Source organism: Adelges cooleyi, unplaced genomic scaffold, assembly GCF_023614345.1.
Source record: "Adelges cooleyi isolate 19-005CV unplaced genomic scaffold, UGA_ACOO_1.1 ACOO_flye_CR_arks_rails_tigmint_CR_PRNA_108, whole genome shotgun sequence".
Lineage (NCBI taxonomy): Eukaryota > Metazoa > Arthropoda > Insecta > Hemiptera > Adelgidae > Adelges > Adelges cooleyi.
In genome coordinates this window covers 9,782,594-9,798,374 of record NW_026095761.1, presented here as the reverse complement: position 1 = coordinate 9,798,374, position 15,781 = coordinate 9,782,594, and the positions used below count along the sequence as shown (strand labels likewise).

Genomic DNA, 15,781 nt, shown 5'->3' with positions numbered 1-15,781 from the left:
TAACACAATCTATTATATGTTAAAAAAAAAATAATTTTGTTGTGTAAAAACACAAAAATTTTGTAATAAAAAATAAATAGGCATAATATTTTAGGATAATAAAATCAATATAGTAAATAATAAAAAATGTATGTATTATACATCTTATAGCAAAAACCAAATGCTTACATACTGTAAAGTACCTTCGATACATAATATTATATATAATGTTTAAAGTACATTAAACATTATCATTTGAGTTGAACGGGCTTGAAGTTATTTCCGGTTGGTGGCATTGGATCGTTCATAAATTATTGTAATCATCATAGTACCATCAAGACTACAGGACACGAAAACTAATAATTTATACCGCAGATTTACTGATGAACATTGGAATCACTGATTAAATGGTATTATCTGCATACATTGATACACATGCCATATTTTACACAGAATGTGGTATTGTACAACATAGTTTGACACAATAACAATATACCTACCCTTATTTATACAAAAATCTAATGAGCAGATTAACTATTTTTTAATTATATATGTATACTTCATATTATGCCATTAGCCAAATTAAGATAATCATTTCTGTAAACAACAATGTGATTTCTACACGGATATATTGTTTGATGTATGAGTTATCCATGCCGTTATTATTTTAAAATTACTGACTATGGCTTGTTATTATGTTTTTTTAATTGAATAGTTAAATTATATAAATACTCATCAATAGGTAAGTTATACTCATCTTGTTGTTTTTGTGTAAATTACATCAATTATAACAATACCTATGTAAATAATATTTTATCACATAGTATTGTGTATACGACTCAGTTGAACTAATGGGGTTCATGATTTAATCGTACTCTAAAATACATTAAAATGAAGAAAGGCACTGACAACAACGTATTATTGTGTTTTTAAAGGCCAGTTAATGTCATTATCGTTTGGAAATATAAATTGCAGTGTACATTTTCGGAACAACGCTGTATAGATAGGGATACGTTTAAATTGTATCCGAGAGTATAATGTACCTTAACACTTAACAGTATTAATTATTATTAGTTTCTACGAAAGCGAAACACATTTCCAAAATTTAAACAGTCATAGGCTTTATGAAAATGTATTCCTAAACAAAATATTATAAAAGAACCAAAAAATTGTTTTAGTCAAAAAGTTAAAAATAATTTATTTACGTTTATACTATATTTTAAAAATATCATCGTATATGTTGTTTTAAGTAAGTTATACTATAATACGTAATTCGAATATACTTAATATTCATTGCTCGTCATTAAATATCATAATTTTAATTATGTAATTATTTTATAAGTACATAATAATCGTCTTGTAAGAACTCCTAAATCTCACGGTATTAGTTTATTAAATTACTTTCGTTGTTAAATTGTAGTATATAAGATTCAATTAGCGTATGTGTAAAAGATCCTGCTTTACAATTTATCAATGTAAATTTTGTGTAGTTTACAGTCGTACCTAAAACTTAAAACTCAATAGGAACCGGATAGTTGTCGTTTTTTGACATGGATATGTCTTTTGGCTCGGGATCAATAAGAAAACCTGTGCGTGCGTGCATCACGCTGAACGTTACCGTAGAAAATATGTGCGTTTGCGCGATCTACAGGGTTTTTTTTTTTAATGAAAGAGCTGATAAATAATTATCTGATAAGAGATAAGAAAAAAGACATATCCATGTGCCGATGTATCCGCGTATAGCGTGGATACTGACATTTTATTTATTTTGAAAACTGGGTTAAAATAATAATTGATTATAATTTGCATGTAGTACTACTTACTTTGAAAGAATTTACCGAAAAGCACACAGCAGGAGTGAATATCATGAGGCGACAGTTTAAATATAAGCCTTTGGTATAGTGAAAAGCCTATTGGAGGAATGGTGGTCGTTGTCACGCAAATACACGATTGGCACGCTGCGTACGCTTCCGTTTTGAAATCAATTAATAGTTTTAAATAATAATTTATTTTCCTGAATATTGCACACTTTACGATTTCCTGAGACCGGAATGTTGTTACGTCAACGGGCGCAATTCCCCTGACGATTATCCCGTTAATAGCTTCCTGGCGTGTGCTAAGTAGTTTTCGCACGGTATCCATGACAAGACACACACAAACATCATTTTGATGACTACTGAAAGTGTAACAGGACCGCTGCAGTAATATGCATTAAATTATAATATAGAACACACGATATAGATAACCGGAGAGACGCACAAACAGCAATCCGAGCGAGAAGCAATAAATTAGTATAAGTTTATACGTGAGTATGTAGTTTAACTGATGTTTGTGTTTAAGTTTTGACTGAAGACAAATAAATCTTCGTTGTTCGTATCATATTATTATTGTTGACTATTTATATCGCTAGCGAACATAAATTATGTTAGGTACAGAAAAAGACACTCGTTACGATACAGATCAAAAGCGGCACTAAAGTGTTTTAATAATATTCAGACAAATTATTAGCAAACTGCAAGGTAACAGCCCTTCAAGGAAAAACTGAAACACTTAATGATATTTTTAAAAATAAGGTCAATAGACAATACCACATAATCTTTAATATTCGTATCGTAAACAATGAGCATAGGTAGTAGCTTTATAAATAAGTACTATTTTATTTTCAATATAGATGAACAAATATAATGGAATTTATGATTTCCAGTGTGTATGTTTTGATTTATTAATTTTTACTTCATTGTAATGTAGTCTAAAATATGTCGAAATTAAATTATATAAAGATTTTGCACAATATACTGAATCCAGATGTTGATTATAAATGTATTTTAAGGTAGTTGAACTCTGCAATTAACATATTAAATTTAAAAGAGTAGAAAATATTTAATAGTATATATATATTTATAATATGAGTAATCGAAATCTTTAAATATTTGTTTTTTAACAAATAGGCACAATGAAAGATATGGTACCCATATATTTCTTTAACTTTATTGAAGAGATATTTTATTATTTTACAAAACTTATTCGTATAATGTGAAAAATCATTTGTGTGTAGGATGTGAGAGCACACACATAACATATTTTACAGTAGATACACTTATATGTGATTGGAATAAAAAAAAAATCCAATAATAATACAAACAATTTAATTAAATACAATTATAAAAAACAAACGAACCAAGCAGGCGTTTTTAAATATTTTAGTAATATAAAAAAACACAGTTTGCTTATGAACGAATAGGTACTACAGTCAACCTTCTTTTATGTATTGATTATTTTTACTTAGTTGTGTAAGCTCATCGTATTAATTTTTCACCCAATATAGACTCTAAAGATAAGATAATAGAATTTTTGTCATTACTTTATTAGAACTTTTATTTTATTATAGAAACTAGACTTTGAATACAATGGTCATTGTCCCAAATCGTGGTGTTACAAATAAAATGCTTTATATAATAAAGGAAATTGGATTAGGTAAATATCATACCTTTTTAAATAAAAACTGTTTTTTTAATTTTTTTTAAATTGATTGGCTCACATTATATGAGTCGGTACATTCTCAAAATGATGTTTATTATATTATTTATTAACACAATTAAACTAACTCTTGTTTATATTTGTATAACCAATAAAAATTAAAACACAATTTACAGTTGATTATACAATTATTGTATGACTACATTATTATAGATTAGTTTTAAATTGTATTTTTTATAATTTCTACATGCAAGTACAATATGGTCTTGTTAATAGTATTGAAGAAACGCTGCCTAAATTGCATTGTATAATAATCCATTTAATCCACGTTTGTTCAAACAATCCTTCTTACTACAATAAATTTTAAGTTCAGTTTTAGTTTGACGGATAATTAATCATATTTACTACAGTAGTTTCCCAGAGGTAGTTGTCCAACTAAATTTCTTATATAGGCTTATAATTATATAAGTATACTGTATATTATAATATACATATATAATAGTTGACGTCGGGACGCCTATCAGAATTCGGAGAAGAAAGTTACCAGCATTGAAAACTTGAAATCTGAATTTTACCTACTTAATTCAACTAGTACGGATCTAACACTAAGGTCGGAGTGCAAAAAAGTTGAAAAAGTATAGTCGTGTAATATTCTATTACGAGAAAACTATTATTTAAAATACTATATTTGTGTTGGTACGGAACTAAAAAATTAATAGGTTTTGAATAATATTTTTATGTGGTAATAATCGCTATAGTCTATAACAGATACCACGCAGCAAAAAAAAAACTGTTTAGCTATGAACAATTTAAAACCATTTTACCACCCCCCTCCTAGTGTAATTGGTTTATTATTATTAGATACTATTATAATTATTATTATTGTAATTTTTAGTATGTACAGGTATTCTTGATAATGTCTTTTTGTAGCGTAATTTAAATTTTAATATTTATAAAAATTGTCTATATATGTTTATGTACTGAGGAGTAAGCTGTGTCTGATGGTAACCTTTAATATAAGGCAGCTCGGTATGTATAGTTAGTTATGAAAAAAAATGAAATAATACAAATTGAATTTTAATTTTGTGCTATAAAAAATTATTTGCGGGTTCTCATCGAATTGTTCCTTAAAAAGGCATTAATCTTTCGAGAAAATAAATGTATTACAAATCATTGCCGAAAATACAAGCTTTTCAAAAATTGACCAGACGAGGTCGAATTTTTACGGTGGCAAATCGCTATACAGACAACATAAGATAGTATGAATAATAAAATAGTATAAAAACAAGGAATCTCGACGAAAACACTTTGTTCATTAAAACCCTTAAATAATGAATAAGAAATATTTATAAGGCGTTATAAAGATGTATTATCAAGTATGAGAAAAAAAATAGTATTTTGATAATAAATAAGTTATAAACTTATACTCACAATTTAGATCATTAGCATCTAAATGCAATTTCATAACGATTTTTATTTATACATGACGTTTAATTTACATAATATTATTATGCTATGATGTGTGTAATAAACAATAAATATACCTAAATGTTTTCTCTCGACAGTGTTCAGTTTTTTACTACAACACTATCCTTTCATCATATTATGTTATATTATGACGTGTGGTATAATATAATATGAGTACTCCCCATGTTAAAATATTCTATTGTGTTATTTTAAAACTAAATGGGCATTACCAAATTATGCACGCAGATAAACCACAAAAAATATTTTGTTGACAAGAAACGTATTGATGGTGCATTGTCATTTATATTTTATTAGTTTAATATATATATTTAGAAAACTATAGAAACTGTTTAAAATTATAATTTGTATACTATGAAAAAAACCGTTATTAGTTTTTCTATACATTTTATTACTAACCCAGTATCATTTATTAGAATATTTTTATAAGAGTATAAGGTGCTTAAAAAAGGGTTTTGGATTTCATCAATCTTTCATGATGAACAACGAAAACTGCAAACCAGATACTGTTTACAATATTGATTATAGATGGCCAAAAAGGCGTAAACAAGTTAGTAGTTTTGCTCTTAAGCCTCAATATAGTCTAGTAGAAGCCTTTATATAGTGATATTTTTATATTTGTTTGTCGATAACTATTAATAGCGGAAGTTGGAACTAATACGGAACACAAAATAATATTTTTGTCTACTGAAAAGTATTAATAATACATTTTATTGCCGATAGTTTTTTGGAGTGTAGGTATGTGCTTGCCAAAGTTTTGTGGGATATAATCGCCCTAAGCCTTGTTTTTTTTTCGTCACCGGTGTTACACGATTTTTAGAATGCAAAGCTCGGAAAGTATTGGGTTTTTTTACTGTAAACATGATCGCTTTTTCATCACGGACGGATTTAGCGTAGTAACAACTTTATCGATCAAAAATCATGTACCGTTAATACTTATAAGGAACCCAAGAGGGGAAAAGTTCCACTCTTAAACTGGTATCTTGAAAGAAATGTCCATTATTCAAGTTTCAACCTACTTTTACTCTAACACTTTGTAAAATATTATCAGAAAATTTAGGATTTCATATAACATTCAGTTACATAAAATTCCTCGATAAAATAATACCCAATAAATAATGTGAATAAAGATCACTTCATAATCTGATGGCAAAATCTTAATGTGCATGTATAAACTATACTATCTTCCAATACAATTCATAGATTAGCACTCGAGCATTTGACTGCGATTTAATAACTTTTGAATTATATCTATCTTCCATCTCAGTTATTGTTCTTGAGCCTCACTGTACCTATACATTTTTTTGTCAATATAATATAAAAAAAATAATATATATTCTTTTACATAGATATCTAAGAAGCCAGCTGCGGTGTGCTCAATTTGTGAACCTCCTGCAGAAGATAAACCAGTTAGCAGTGAACAATTTCGACTTATGTTGGATGACTTTCAAAAATTGTTTGAACGGTTTCCATACTTGAAAGATATTTTATGCAAAATGCAACCACACGAAGTCCGTAATCTGCTCAAAGAGAAAAATGAAACTACATATAACTATGATTTTAAAGTAAAACAAAATACTGATAACGCTTCGAATGGAAAAAACGATGTTGATGATGACGACAACGAAGAATGGTACAGACCCCAAACCAGATGCACTTTAAAAAGAAAGCAAATTCAAGGTGCTGTAGTTGGTTATTCGGGTGTTGCACCTCCTGAACCATACCAAGTGCCCAAGTCCGAATACCGATCGACAATACATACATTGGGTGCAAAAATTATTAAGGACAAATTATTGATACCTGAAGTGAAGAAATATTAATTCGATTTACAAAAAATACCCTAAAAAATTATAATAGCTTAAGTAGTAAATAACGTTATAATATACAACTTTACAAATATTTCTCGTGCGAACACCATGTCTATTTTTGAAGGTGTTTAAGTATCTATTTCGTTTCCTTAAACAACCATCCATGAAGTAATATTACATTTTTTTTATTAATGTGTTTAGTTAGTTTGTGCCATATTAGAACAAACTCACATTATTACTGTATTGAATGCGTCTTTCAGACATTACTTCAACACTGCCATCGGCACAACATTTTGTGTAGTATCTAATTTGCATATTAAAATTCTATTTATTTTTTTGTCTCCTCGCAACGTATTATTAATATATGTGATGCAGAAAGCAAAATGAAACCTCATGCTAGTACTTGTTTAAAATTGAATTTGGGCTATTTTCTGAATATTGATTAATTTTTGAACAATTTGACACTTGGCACATCTTTGTAGCTAAGAAAAGTAAGTTTGCCACTTGTAGTCAGCCGACAAGAGGTCCAACCAACTTGGCCTGACTCTTGAAAATCGAAGAGCCGACTGATTGACGAGGTACGGAACGTCAGGAAAGGTGACGGCCTCCACTCTGGCCTTGTGCCCCTAACACAAGCGCTCGCATTCCGCCAAGACCAAAACAGGAGTGACGCTCTAGTCACGTGGTGGAAGGCCTCGTATGAGAGCGGCTTTTGTGTACGATCACATTATAAGTGGAAGGTAATATGTCATTTTTTATTACATCATAAACGCTCTATTAGTCTTTGTGAAGTAAGAAATTGTCAATTATCTTCAATTTAAGGTTGAGTGTGATATATTCACACTCAACCTCAGATTAAATATTACTTATTAGTACCGACATACGATTCTAAAAATTCAGTAAATAATTCCGTTTTTATTTATAAATTGATTGAATTCAATTTAGTTTTTAATTTCATTAATCCCAAACATATTTCGTATAGAAATTTTAAATCCTAATACGATTCAAAATTAATGGTATTAGCCGATTGTACGGTGACCGTTATGCGTCCGTTACCGGTAACACCATCTAGCGGTAAGAAAATAATAAGATGTTAAATAAATACGCTAATAGAGGGCTTCAGAGTGTTGCTAGTATTAATCAAATTGGTCGACTACTGTCCGTGTTTTTAATCATATTGGAAACCAACACTCCACGATAATCCGTTACGACGGTCAGTCCCATGCGAGAATATGGACAGCTCATTTTCATAAGTATTTTTTAAAACCCAAAGTTTAATACAAGACTAATAGTAGGAAAGAAAGACATATACAGAAATACAAGAAAGACATTATGTAAAGTCCATACACGTTAAACTTTCTCTTGAATCACTAAGGGATTTCAACTAAATTTTATGCAAAATCAGCATTTATAACGATTCTATTATAGTTATACTATTATTTATTGTTAGCTTAAACATATGACCAGTCGGCGGCGATACGGATTGCCAATAAACAGACGAGACCTGTTATTTGGAATCGACCACGTGTCTAAACCTCGTCGACCTCGCTGAGAAATATGTTAAGGTGACTATTTGATTTTCAAAGTTATTTTTTATACTTATTTGAAATCGCTGATGAGACGTGGTGTAATTTTCAGAGGTTGTTTTCTAAGGAAATCCCAAAAGGAATTCGTGCTCCGAAGAAAGTTTATCGACGATTGGGTAAGCATGACACTGTCCACAGACTCAAAGAGCCGCCGTCGACATTATTGTGATTGACATTAAGCTACGAGAACAAAACTGTAAGTTTTTTTATTTAGTATTTGATTGAAGACGAGGCCTGTGAGATCACCGTTTTGGACACTACTTTATAGGTTTTTACAATTGAAATGCTCCCGTGGGGAATTAACCGAAAGAGTCAAGGTTTTACAGGAAAAACAAAATCCATTCAGAGCCACACAGAGCCTCATCGGCTGGTTGCGGAGGACCTCCGTGGTCCGGTGCGTAAAGTTTGGAAGCCCGGGAAACAGTGGAAGACGCCATATTGAGAGGTTAGTTTAACACGTATAACAGTGTTTGACATTTGTTTTGTGATACTTAACGTTACTTTTTCTACGCGCGCTTTGCACTAATAAATAGAGGACGTTCTCGCGATTGCAACGCGGGGTTTCGCGCCCCTCTGTACGTTATAGCGGCCGTGTAATAAGGGAAAACTACCCGCTGTAATTTTTTAATAGCAAATTGAGATTTTTTTCAGGTTGTTATTTACCATAGCAATCGTAGGTATAAAGATAAGTTTTAACGGGTTTTGAGGAAAAAAAGTGGTTTTTCCGTCCTTTTCTCTCCGGGAATCGTTCGGGGAGGGTCTGGGACCAGTAAGTTTAGGTTTCTAGGCTGTAGAGCCAAAGAAACGGGACTTATTGGCAATTATTATCGATCGATATAAATAGTAGTTATAAAATGTCGGTCGACATTTAAATAATTAGTGATGTGAGTATCACCCTTGAGTGCTCTGGCAGGGCTGTAAAAAGGAAACAAAGACGTGGATCTGACGTGGCGTCGGATGAGGATAGCGGTAAAAAGATGAAATCGATGTCGGTCTTGGTAACAGAACGCTATAATGAGATCATGAAGGGTCTGGACTGGTTGTCTTCTAAGGCCAGAGAACGAGACTCCAAAAATAGTTCGCTGCTAAACAAATAAAATGCGAGACAGTTTATATGCAAAGTGGCTGAAATTAAGCAGATGATAAGAGATGAAATCATGACGGGCAAGATAAAGGCGAACGTTGTTAAGGAAGTTGTGGACCAATTTACAGACACTATTGTTGAAAAACAAACCGAAATTGATAACCTTCGAGATGAAGTACGCGAGCATAGACTACGAGGAACCGGTACAGTTGGGGCAGAAGGCTCCGGGCCTAGCCAAGGAGCTGAAGCTAGACAAGCATTTTACTCAGCCCTGGCTAAATAAATCTCGGGCAACACTGGGTCGGGACAGCATGTAATGAATAAATAACAAATAAATAAACAATAATTAAACGAAAAACTCCCTCAACCACGATGTGTACAAAGGCCATATCAACAGCGCCATTGCATAATGAAATTTGGAAAATATGAATTCATCATTATAAAACAGAATTTTGTATATTTCTTACACAACAAATATATATTTTCAAAGTAAATTATGTAAAAGCAGAGCCCATAATAAAAGTATTATTATCAGCAGTCCAAAGGTAAAGATGCAGAAGCCGTAGCTGAAGTTCCTATTCCAAGACAAGATGACGAAGCATGTTAAGAAAACGAAAAAAAAAGCGCAAAAAAGAACAATATTCCGTTGATAACAGGTCGGTCCTTAGCACACGCTGGTTTTTATTTTTATTTTCAATCAGCAGTCCAAAGGTGTGTCCTCAAGTGTGCCTTGTCTATAGATGTGTATGCACTCAGAATACATAGTCGTTGGCCGGTCATAAACTAAGGCCAAAGACCATTAAAAGGGTACGTCAACACCGCATACACACCTAAAGATAAGATGGATTCGTGAACACACTTTTAGACTGCTGCTGTAGTAGTAAATTGTATTGTTTAGAAATAAGTTAATTACTATGTCCACATCTCTCCCACCCTTATGAACTGTTCTCTTTTCCATTTCCTCCCATCAATTTGTTTGTCTCAAATTTATTACTGATCGACATAGTCGTGTGATCGAAAATCATCAGCTCTCTGGAACTTAAGCAATTTCGTTACTGACCTGGGCATCAGATTTTGTTTAGGTAACATCTTTGACGCGTACACAACTGCTCACAACTGTACGCATAAATTCCTGTAGCCACATAAACAAACGAAGAAGGTCACCGAATCGTCTCTTGCACCTTGGACATGAAGTGCTGAACTCTCGTGTTGTCTCTAGTGGTGAGCGTAGTGGAGGCCATGGGAGTCAGCGTGACCGTAGTGTTAGTTACCATCGTGGCTGTTGATATGCTCAGACTGGTACGGTTGGGAATGTGGGGTCGTCAAGATATCAGCCTTATCATATTCCACGACCAGTCCACCAGCCCAGCCTAGTAGCTTTTTACAGGCATTGGTGGCTTTGGGAAAAATTGGTATGGATAATACATTTGAACACCTATTAATAAAATTAAAAATATTAATTAGTTCTTAAACCACAAATTATAGCTGAAGTCACAGCTTTCTACAAGGCTACAAGGAAACTACCACCAGCGGCATCACAATATATTCCACCACCACAGCTACGGTGCCACCGATATGGTCGACATGGCCATTATCGGAGACAATGCCGATCCAGAATGATTTTGAAATTGTAACTGTAATTTTTTTACGCAAATTTAAATGTTATTATTATATTATTTCATTAAATTTTATGTTTAGTTTAGATTAGGTGTATGTTATTTTAATTTTAATTATAAGTTTAAATTAAATTTTACCCACCCGATACTTGATATTAACTAATTCTAATAAAAGAATTATTAAAATAAGGAAATGTTTAGACGATCAATTATTTAGACAATTTGGTGTAATAATTTTTGTCTGTTTTATAGTTTTGTTTTTATAATTTTGTTTTTATAATTTTTATCAACAATAGTTGAAACGTTGGTGTAAATCTAGTTTAGCGCTCACGCTTTTATTTCAAAATGTGTGTTTTTACGCTGATGACGATGGTGAAGTCAAATTTGGTCGGTCTGACTTACTTTTCAAGTTAAGTATAAGAAAAAACTAGATTTTCGTAATTTTTCTAAAAACGTGATAATGCTTTCAAAAATTATAATGTTTTAACCATTTATTTTTTATTAAACTAGCTATTAGATTTAAAAGTTTTTTTTCAAATCAGAGTTCACTTAGAGTACTCTTTATTTTTTAGTTACCTATAACTTTTGTAGTTATTAGCAAAAAACCAATGCGAATATCATCGCACACGGAGCCCAAGGCGCCGCGGTGAGCGGCGGACGGCCCCTGTCGACTTTACCGAACACCTTTTTTTTACCATCTTGTAGTCTCTTTATGATGATTACGAATGGACTAATGGACTCCTGTAATTCCAAAGTTATAGCTACTTGAAATTTGCATATTATTTCCGCGTGTATCACAATAGGCTGGTGGCTGCGGCCGCACCATACATAATATGTCAACGACGCGAGTGCGCGCTGCTTACTTATTAGTTAATTATTTATTGTTATTATAATATTATCAATTATGTGATATCAATATTGTATTGAACAACAATACAATTTTCTTAAGTATTAAAGCTTGAAGTTAGTAAATCTTTATTACATATGTTTATTTACATTCAATTATAGAATCACAAATTCGCGGTGAGCGACAATACTTCGATAGATAACAGCACACTTTTATCTTTTATGATCTATGATGATTATACGGCGACTATTGATATATTTTGGGAATTTCATTTAGAAAATAAAACTTTGATTACTAATTTGTAAACCGCGCCAAATATATTTTATCACTCTATGTTGTTGTAACAGGTGTCAGGTGTTCTTGTGACACGCTTTTGTGTCCATGGTATACTTATTGTAGTGATAACACATTACGACTTATGATAAGAATTACGAACAGTGAACACAGTTTTACAAAATACAACATAAGAGCGTTTGATTTAAAAAAGAAAATTTTACCCAATCGTTTCTGTCTTTTACTTGCCATAGCACTTGATATAACCGAATATAACGGATATGCTGTATTCATCTTTAAAGGTAAATATTATATTTTATATAATTCGTTTTAACGACACATGAACGTGACTTCGTTTGGCAATCTTCTAATATACAGTCCGATGATGTATATTTTGCAGAAATTTGCCCTCATTTGCCACTTGTGTGTCAAACGCATTGAAAAGTTTCAGATTTACTCAATCAGCTTCAAACAAACTCGACTAATATGATACGATGCTCAATTTTTGGAAAAACATTCAAACCAAAAAAAGTCCAACGTCTCCCGGCAGTAAAAATATTTCTTTTAATCTATCCAGTAATGGAATAGCGCCACTCAAAGACTATGAAATTAATGAAAACAGTATGAAAACAATTGTGTTTATTAATTTCAGTTATTAAAATTATTAATTTTGGTTTCCCGTAGAACTTTTTCCACTCGAAAAGTGTAGATTGTCATTGAGTTACGTTGACGCATTGGAAACTAATAACGAATCAGTTATACTGTTGTTTAAGCAATTTCTAGACCATAGGAATTCATTGTCGCTTTATCGTTTGAACATGGATTTAAAGCACCATACCAATATTGGCGACGATTTGATGCGTCAAAATATTTTACGAAACATCACAGTTCACCATATCAATATCCCTGATACATTAGTAGTTAAAATAAATGCTAATGATGCCCGCTTGGATACTAACGATTATAATGAAATCGCCGAAAAAATTAATGTGATATTAGAAGAGTATGTATAAATTTTATAAAATCCAATTTGGAATCGTTTTTTTAAATTATTATCAAATGCTCTTTACTGATATTTTCAGGTATTGGAACAATTTTGTCCAGACTGATATGTTTTGTAAATATCAAGTTGATGTTTTAACTAGTGGTCAAGTAACGCTCGGCGATATATTGCAGTGTGATGGGCTTCTTTCATATTTTATGGAGGTATTTTATCTATTTAATATTAAATCATTTTAATTTTTTTTTTTTAATTATTTAAAATTAACGAATAAGTTGAATTTTGACTTAAAAATTTACAAAAGGTCAAGATTTCATTTTTTTACTTATAGCTTATAAGGAATTTTAATTTAAAAAAACAAATTTTTATAGTTTCTCGACGGAGAAGGATATAGATCTGTTGTGGAGTTCTGGTTAGCTGCTACTAATTTCGAACGATGTGTTGAACAATTCAAGAATACAACATTGGATTACGAACAAGCACAGAACGATGCAATTTGTATATACGACAAGTAACTACAGAGATAATTAGTTTCTATTTTAAAAATGATCAACTAATTGTTGTAATATGATTTTTTATTTTAGGTATTTATCTCTCCAAGCCACGTGCCCACTTGGCTTTTCCGACCAAGTAAGGATTTCAGTCGAGGAATCTATGTGCCCAGCCGACACGTCGAGCCAATCATCAGTCATGCTTGGGCAGTGTTTTCGTTCAGCCGTCTTTATAGTTTTATCGTTTCTACGTCACAAATGTTTACAGCCGTTCCTTTCGTCCCAACACTATGTACGGTATTTGTCCGAACTAATTAAAGCAGGCAACTCCTATCAGTGCCTTACTCAAGATAACGATTCTTCGAGTTCGTCAATATCCGAATACAGCACTAATTCAAAGCGTTCAATGTCCTCACTTTTACCATATTCCGCCAGCACGGATTCTTTATGGCGAAAAAGACAACAAAGGTAAGCGGCACTAAGTATTTTGATTTATAGCTGTAGTTTTTGTTGATTTTCTTTTTTACATCAATATTGTTTTTATTTCAGTGGGTTGAGTTTTGGCCGTGTTGACCAATACGGTCGATTTGAAAGAAATATAGAACCAGATCCTGATAAAAACAAAGGTGTGTTTCTCATATAATTTTTTTTTAATAATAATTCATAATCTTTTATTATAATTACCTATTGTAAAATAAATCATTTTTTTTTTTTAATAACAAATTTTAAGAATCTGGAATCAAACGTATGATGAAAAAATTTGTAAATAAAGATGGCGTTAAAATGCAAGAAGATATGGCATGGCAAATTGCTGAAATGATCGTTAAAGATATAACCAGTGTGACGATGGCTAACAACGAGGAGGATTCTGATCCAGAATAATAAATTAGAAAATAATTTTTAATCAAACTCTTAAATGTAAGTTCTATATTTACATTTTCAAAGTTCTAGATAAAAGATGCACAATATTGTAAATAATTTATAATTTATATAAGTATTATTATTATTATTATTATTATTCTAACCACGATAATATTATCGTAATATGTTCAAAATATTAATTGTTAAATAATTACTAAATGTTTACTATACCAAATGTTAAAAAAAAATATTGAAATTAGTGATAAGGCAAAATATAATATTTATATTTTTATTGGGTTTCGATTTTACGTAAGAAATATTTTTACATTTTATACTATATGAGTTATGCATTTATCTATGTACTATGAATTTTATCTTAATTTCACAAAATGTCGTTGGGATTTAACCACGATTTCTTCATAGACATCTTAAACCATCTTATAAAAACTAACTGTTGAAATAATTATAATTTAATACTTAAATCACGTTGGAAATAAAATACTTACTACTTGACTAATTGTAAGATTAATTCAACCAAAAATTTATGACGTATACTCGAGTAACAAAAAATGATGTGCATTGATCAAATAACAAACAAACAAACAAAAAATGACATACTATTTGAAAATATATATTTATATTATGATTGGTATTATTAATATAAATGAAAGGTACATAATTTAATATAGTCCTAAAAATAATACTGTATTGTAAACTATATTTATTAAAAATTTACGAATTTTATTTATTCTTAGTCGCTTTTTCAAATCTGTAAATAATTTTTGACTACAATATTATTTATCTTGCTATTATTTATATAAGCCAAAAGTATTTTATCGAATAGTGTTTGATTATTCTTCTAGGTCTTGTTGGCTCATCGCCGTTACAACTCGTCACACATTTTTGTGCATAGCTAATTGAACTCCATATTTTATTTTGGCTACTAATTCATCCTCCAGTTCCTATAATGATGTAATTGATTTGTTCTGCAAATTAGTATGATGAAAGGTACCCGACCTTTTTCCTAAATAAACTTTTACTAAAATAAATATTCGGTTCGGTATATTATCAAATACTACATCTTTACATGTTCTTCTTTAGCTACAACTTTTTTTTATTTTACGGCCAAAGTACGGGTGGTGTGGCGTTATCTAAATAATTATTTATTATCTACTCTGTTGCTTATAAATTCATTTCAGACTGTGTTCATACCTCCATCCACAATTTTTTCCCTCTACATCGTCTTTCAATGCCCAAATTATTTTTGGTTAAAA

At 31.0% G+C, this 15,781-nt stretch overlaps 1 protein-coding gene across 2 annotated transcripts; it reads left to right on the top strand.

The window, feature by feature from the left end:
- The first annotated feature begins 12,215 nt into the window (after nt 1-12,215).
- LOC126846400 (A-kinase anchor protein 10, mitochondrial) lies at nt 12,216-14,791 on the top strand. 2 transcript variants are annotated; one of them, XM_050585774.1, is made up of 8 exons: nt 12,216-12,457; nt 12,601-12,776; nt 12,840-13,158; nt 13,238-13,361; nt 13,527-13,666; nt 13,740-14,114; nt 14,196-14,272; nt 14,377-14,791. In XM_050585774.1, exons 2-8 carry the CDS (start codon nt 12,650-12,652, stop codon nt 14,526-14,528), a joined length of 1,314 nt encoding a protein of 437 aa, XP_050441731.1. In that variant the 5' UTR covers nt 12,216-12,457; nt 12,601-12,649; the 3' UTR covers nt 14,529-14,791. The 2 variants fall into 2 exon arrangements, with proteins under 2 accessions (XP_050441731.1, XP_050441722.1); XM_050585765.1 differs by having other exon boundaries at nt 12,217-12,457; nt 12,556-12,776; nt 14,377-14,790.
- The last annotated feature ends 990 nt before the right edge of the window (nt 14,792-15,781 follow it).

Coding starts and splice junctions, on each gene's coding strand:
- LOC126846400 (XM_050585774.1), top strand. CDS start 12,650: ATGCTCAATTTTTGGAAAAACATTCAAACCAAAAAAAGTCCAACGTCT. Junction 13,362..13,526: donor TTCTTTCATATTTTATGGAG/GTATTTTATCTA, acceptor AAATTTTTATAG/TTTCTCGACGGAGAAGGATA. Junction 14,115..14,195: donor TGGCGAAAAAGACAACAAAG/GTAAGCGGCACT, acceptor TTTTTATTTCAG/TGGGTTGAGTTTTGGCCGTG.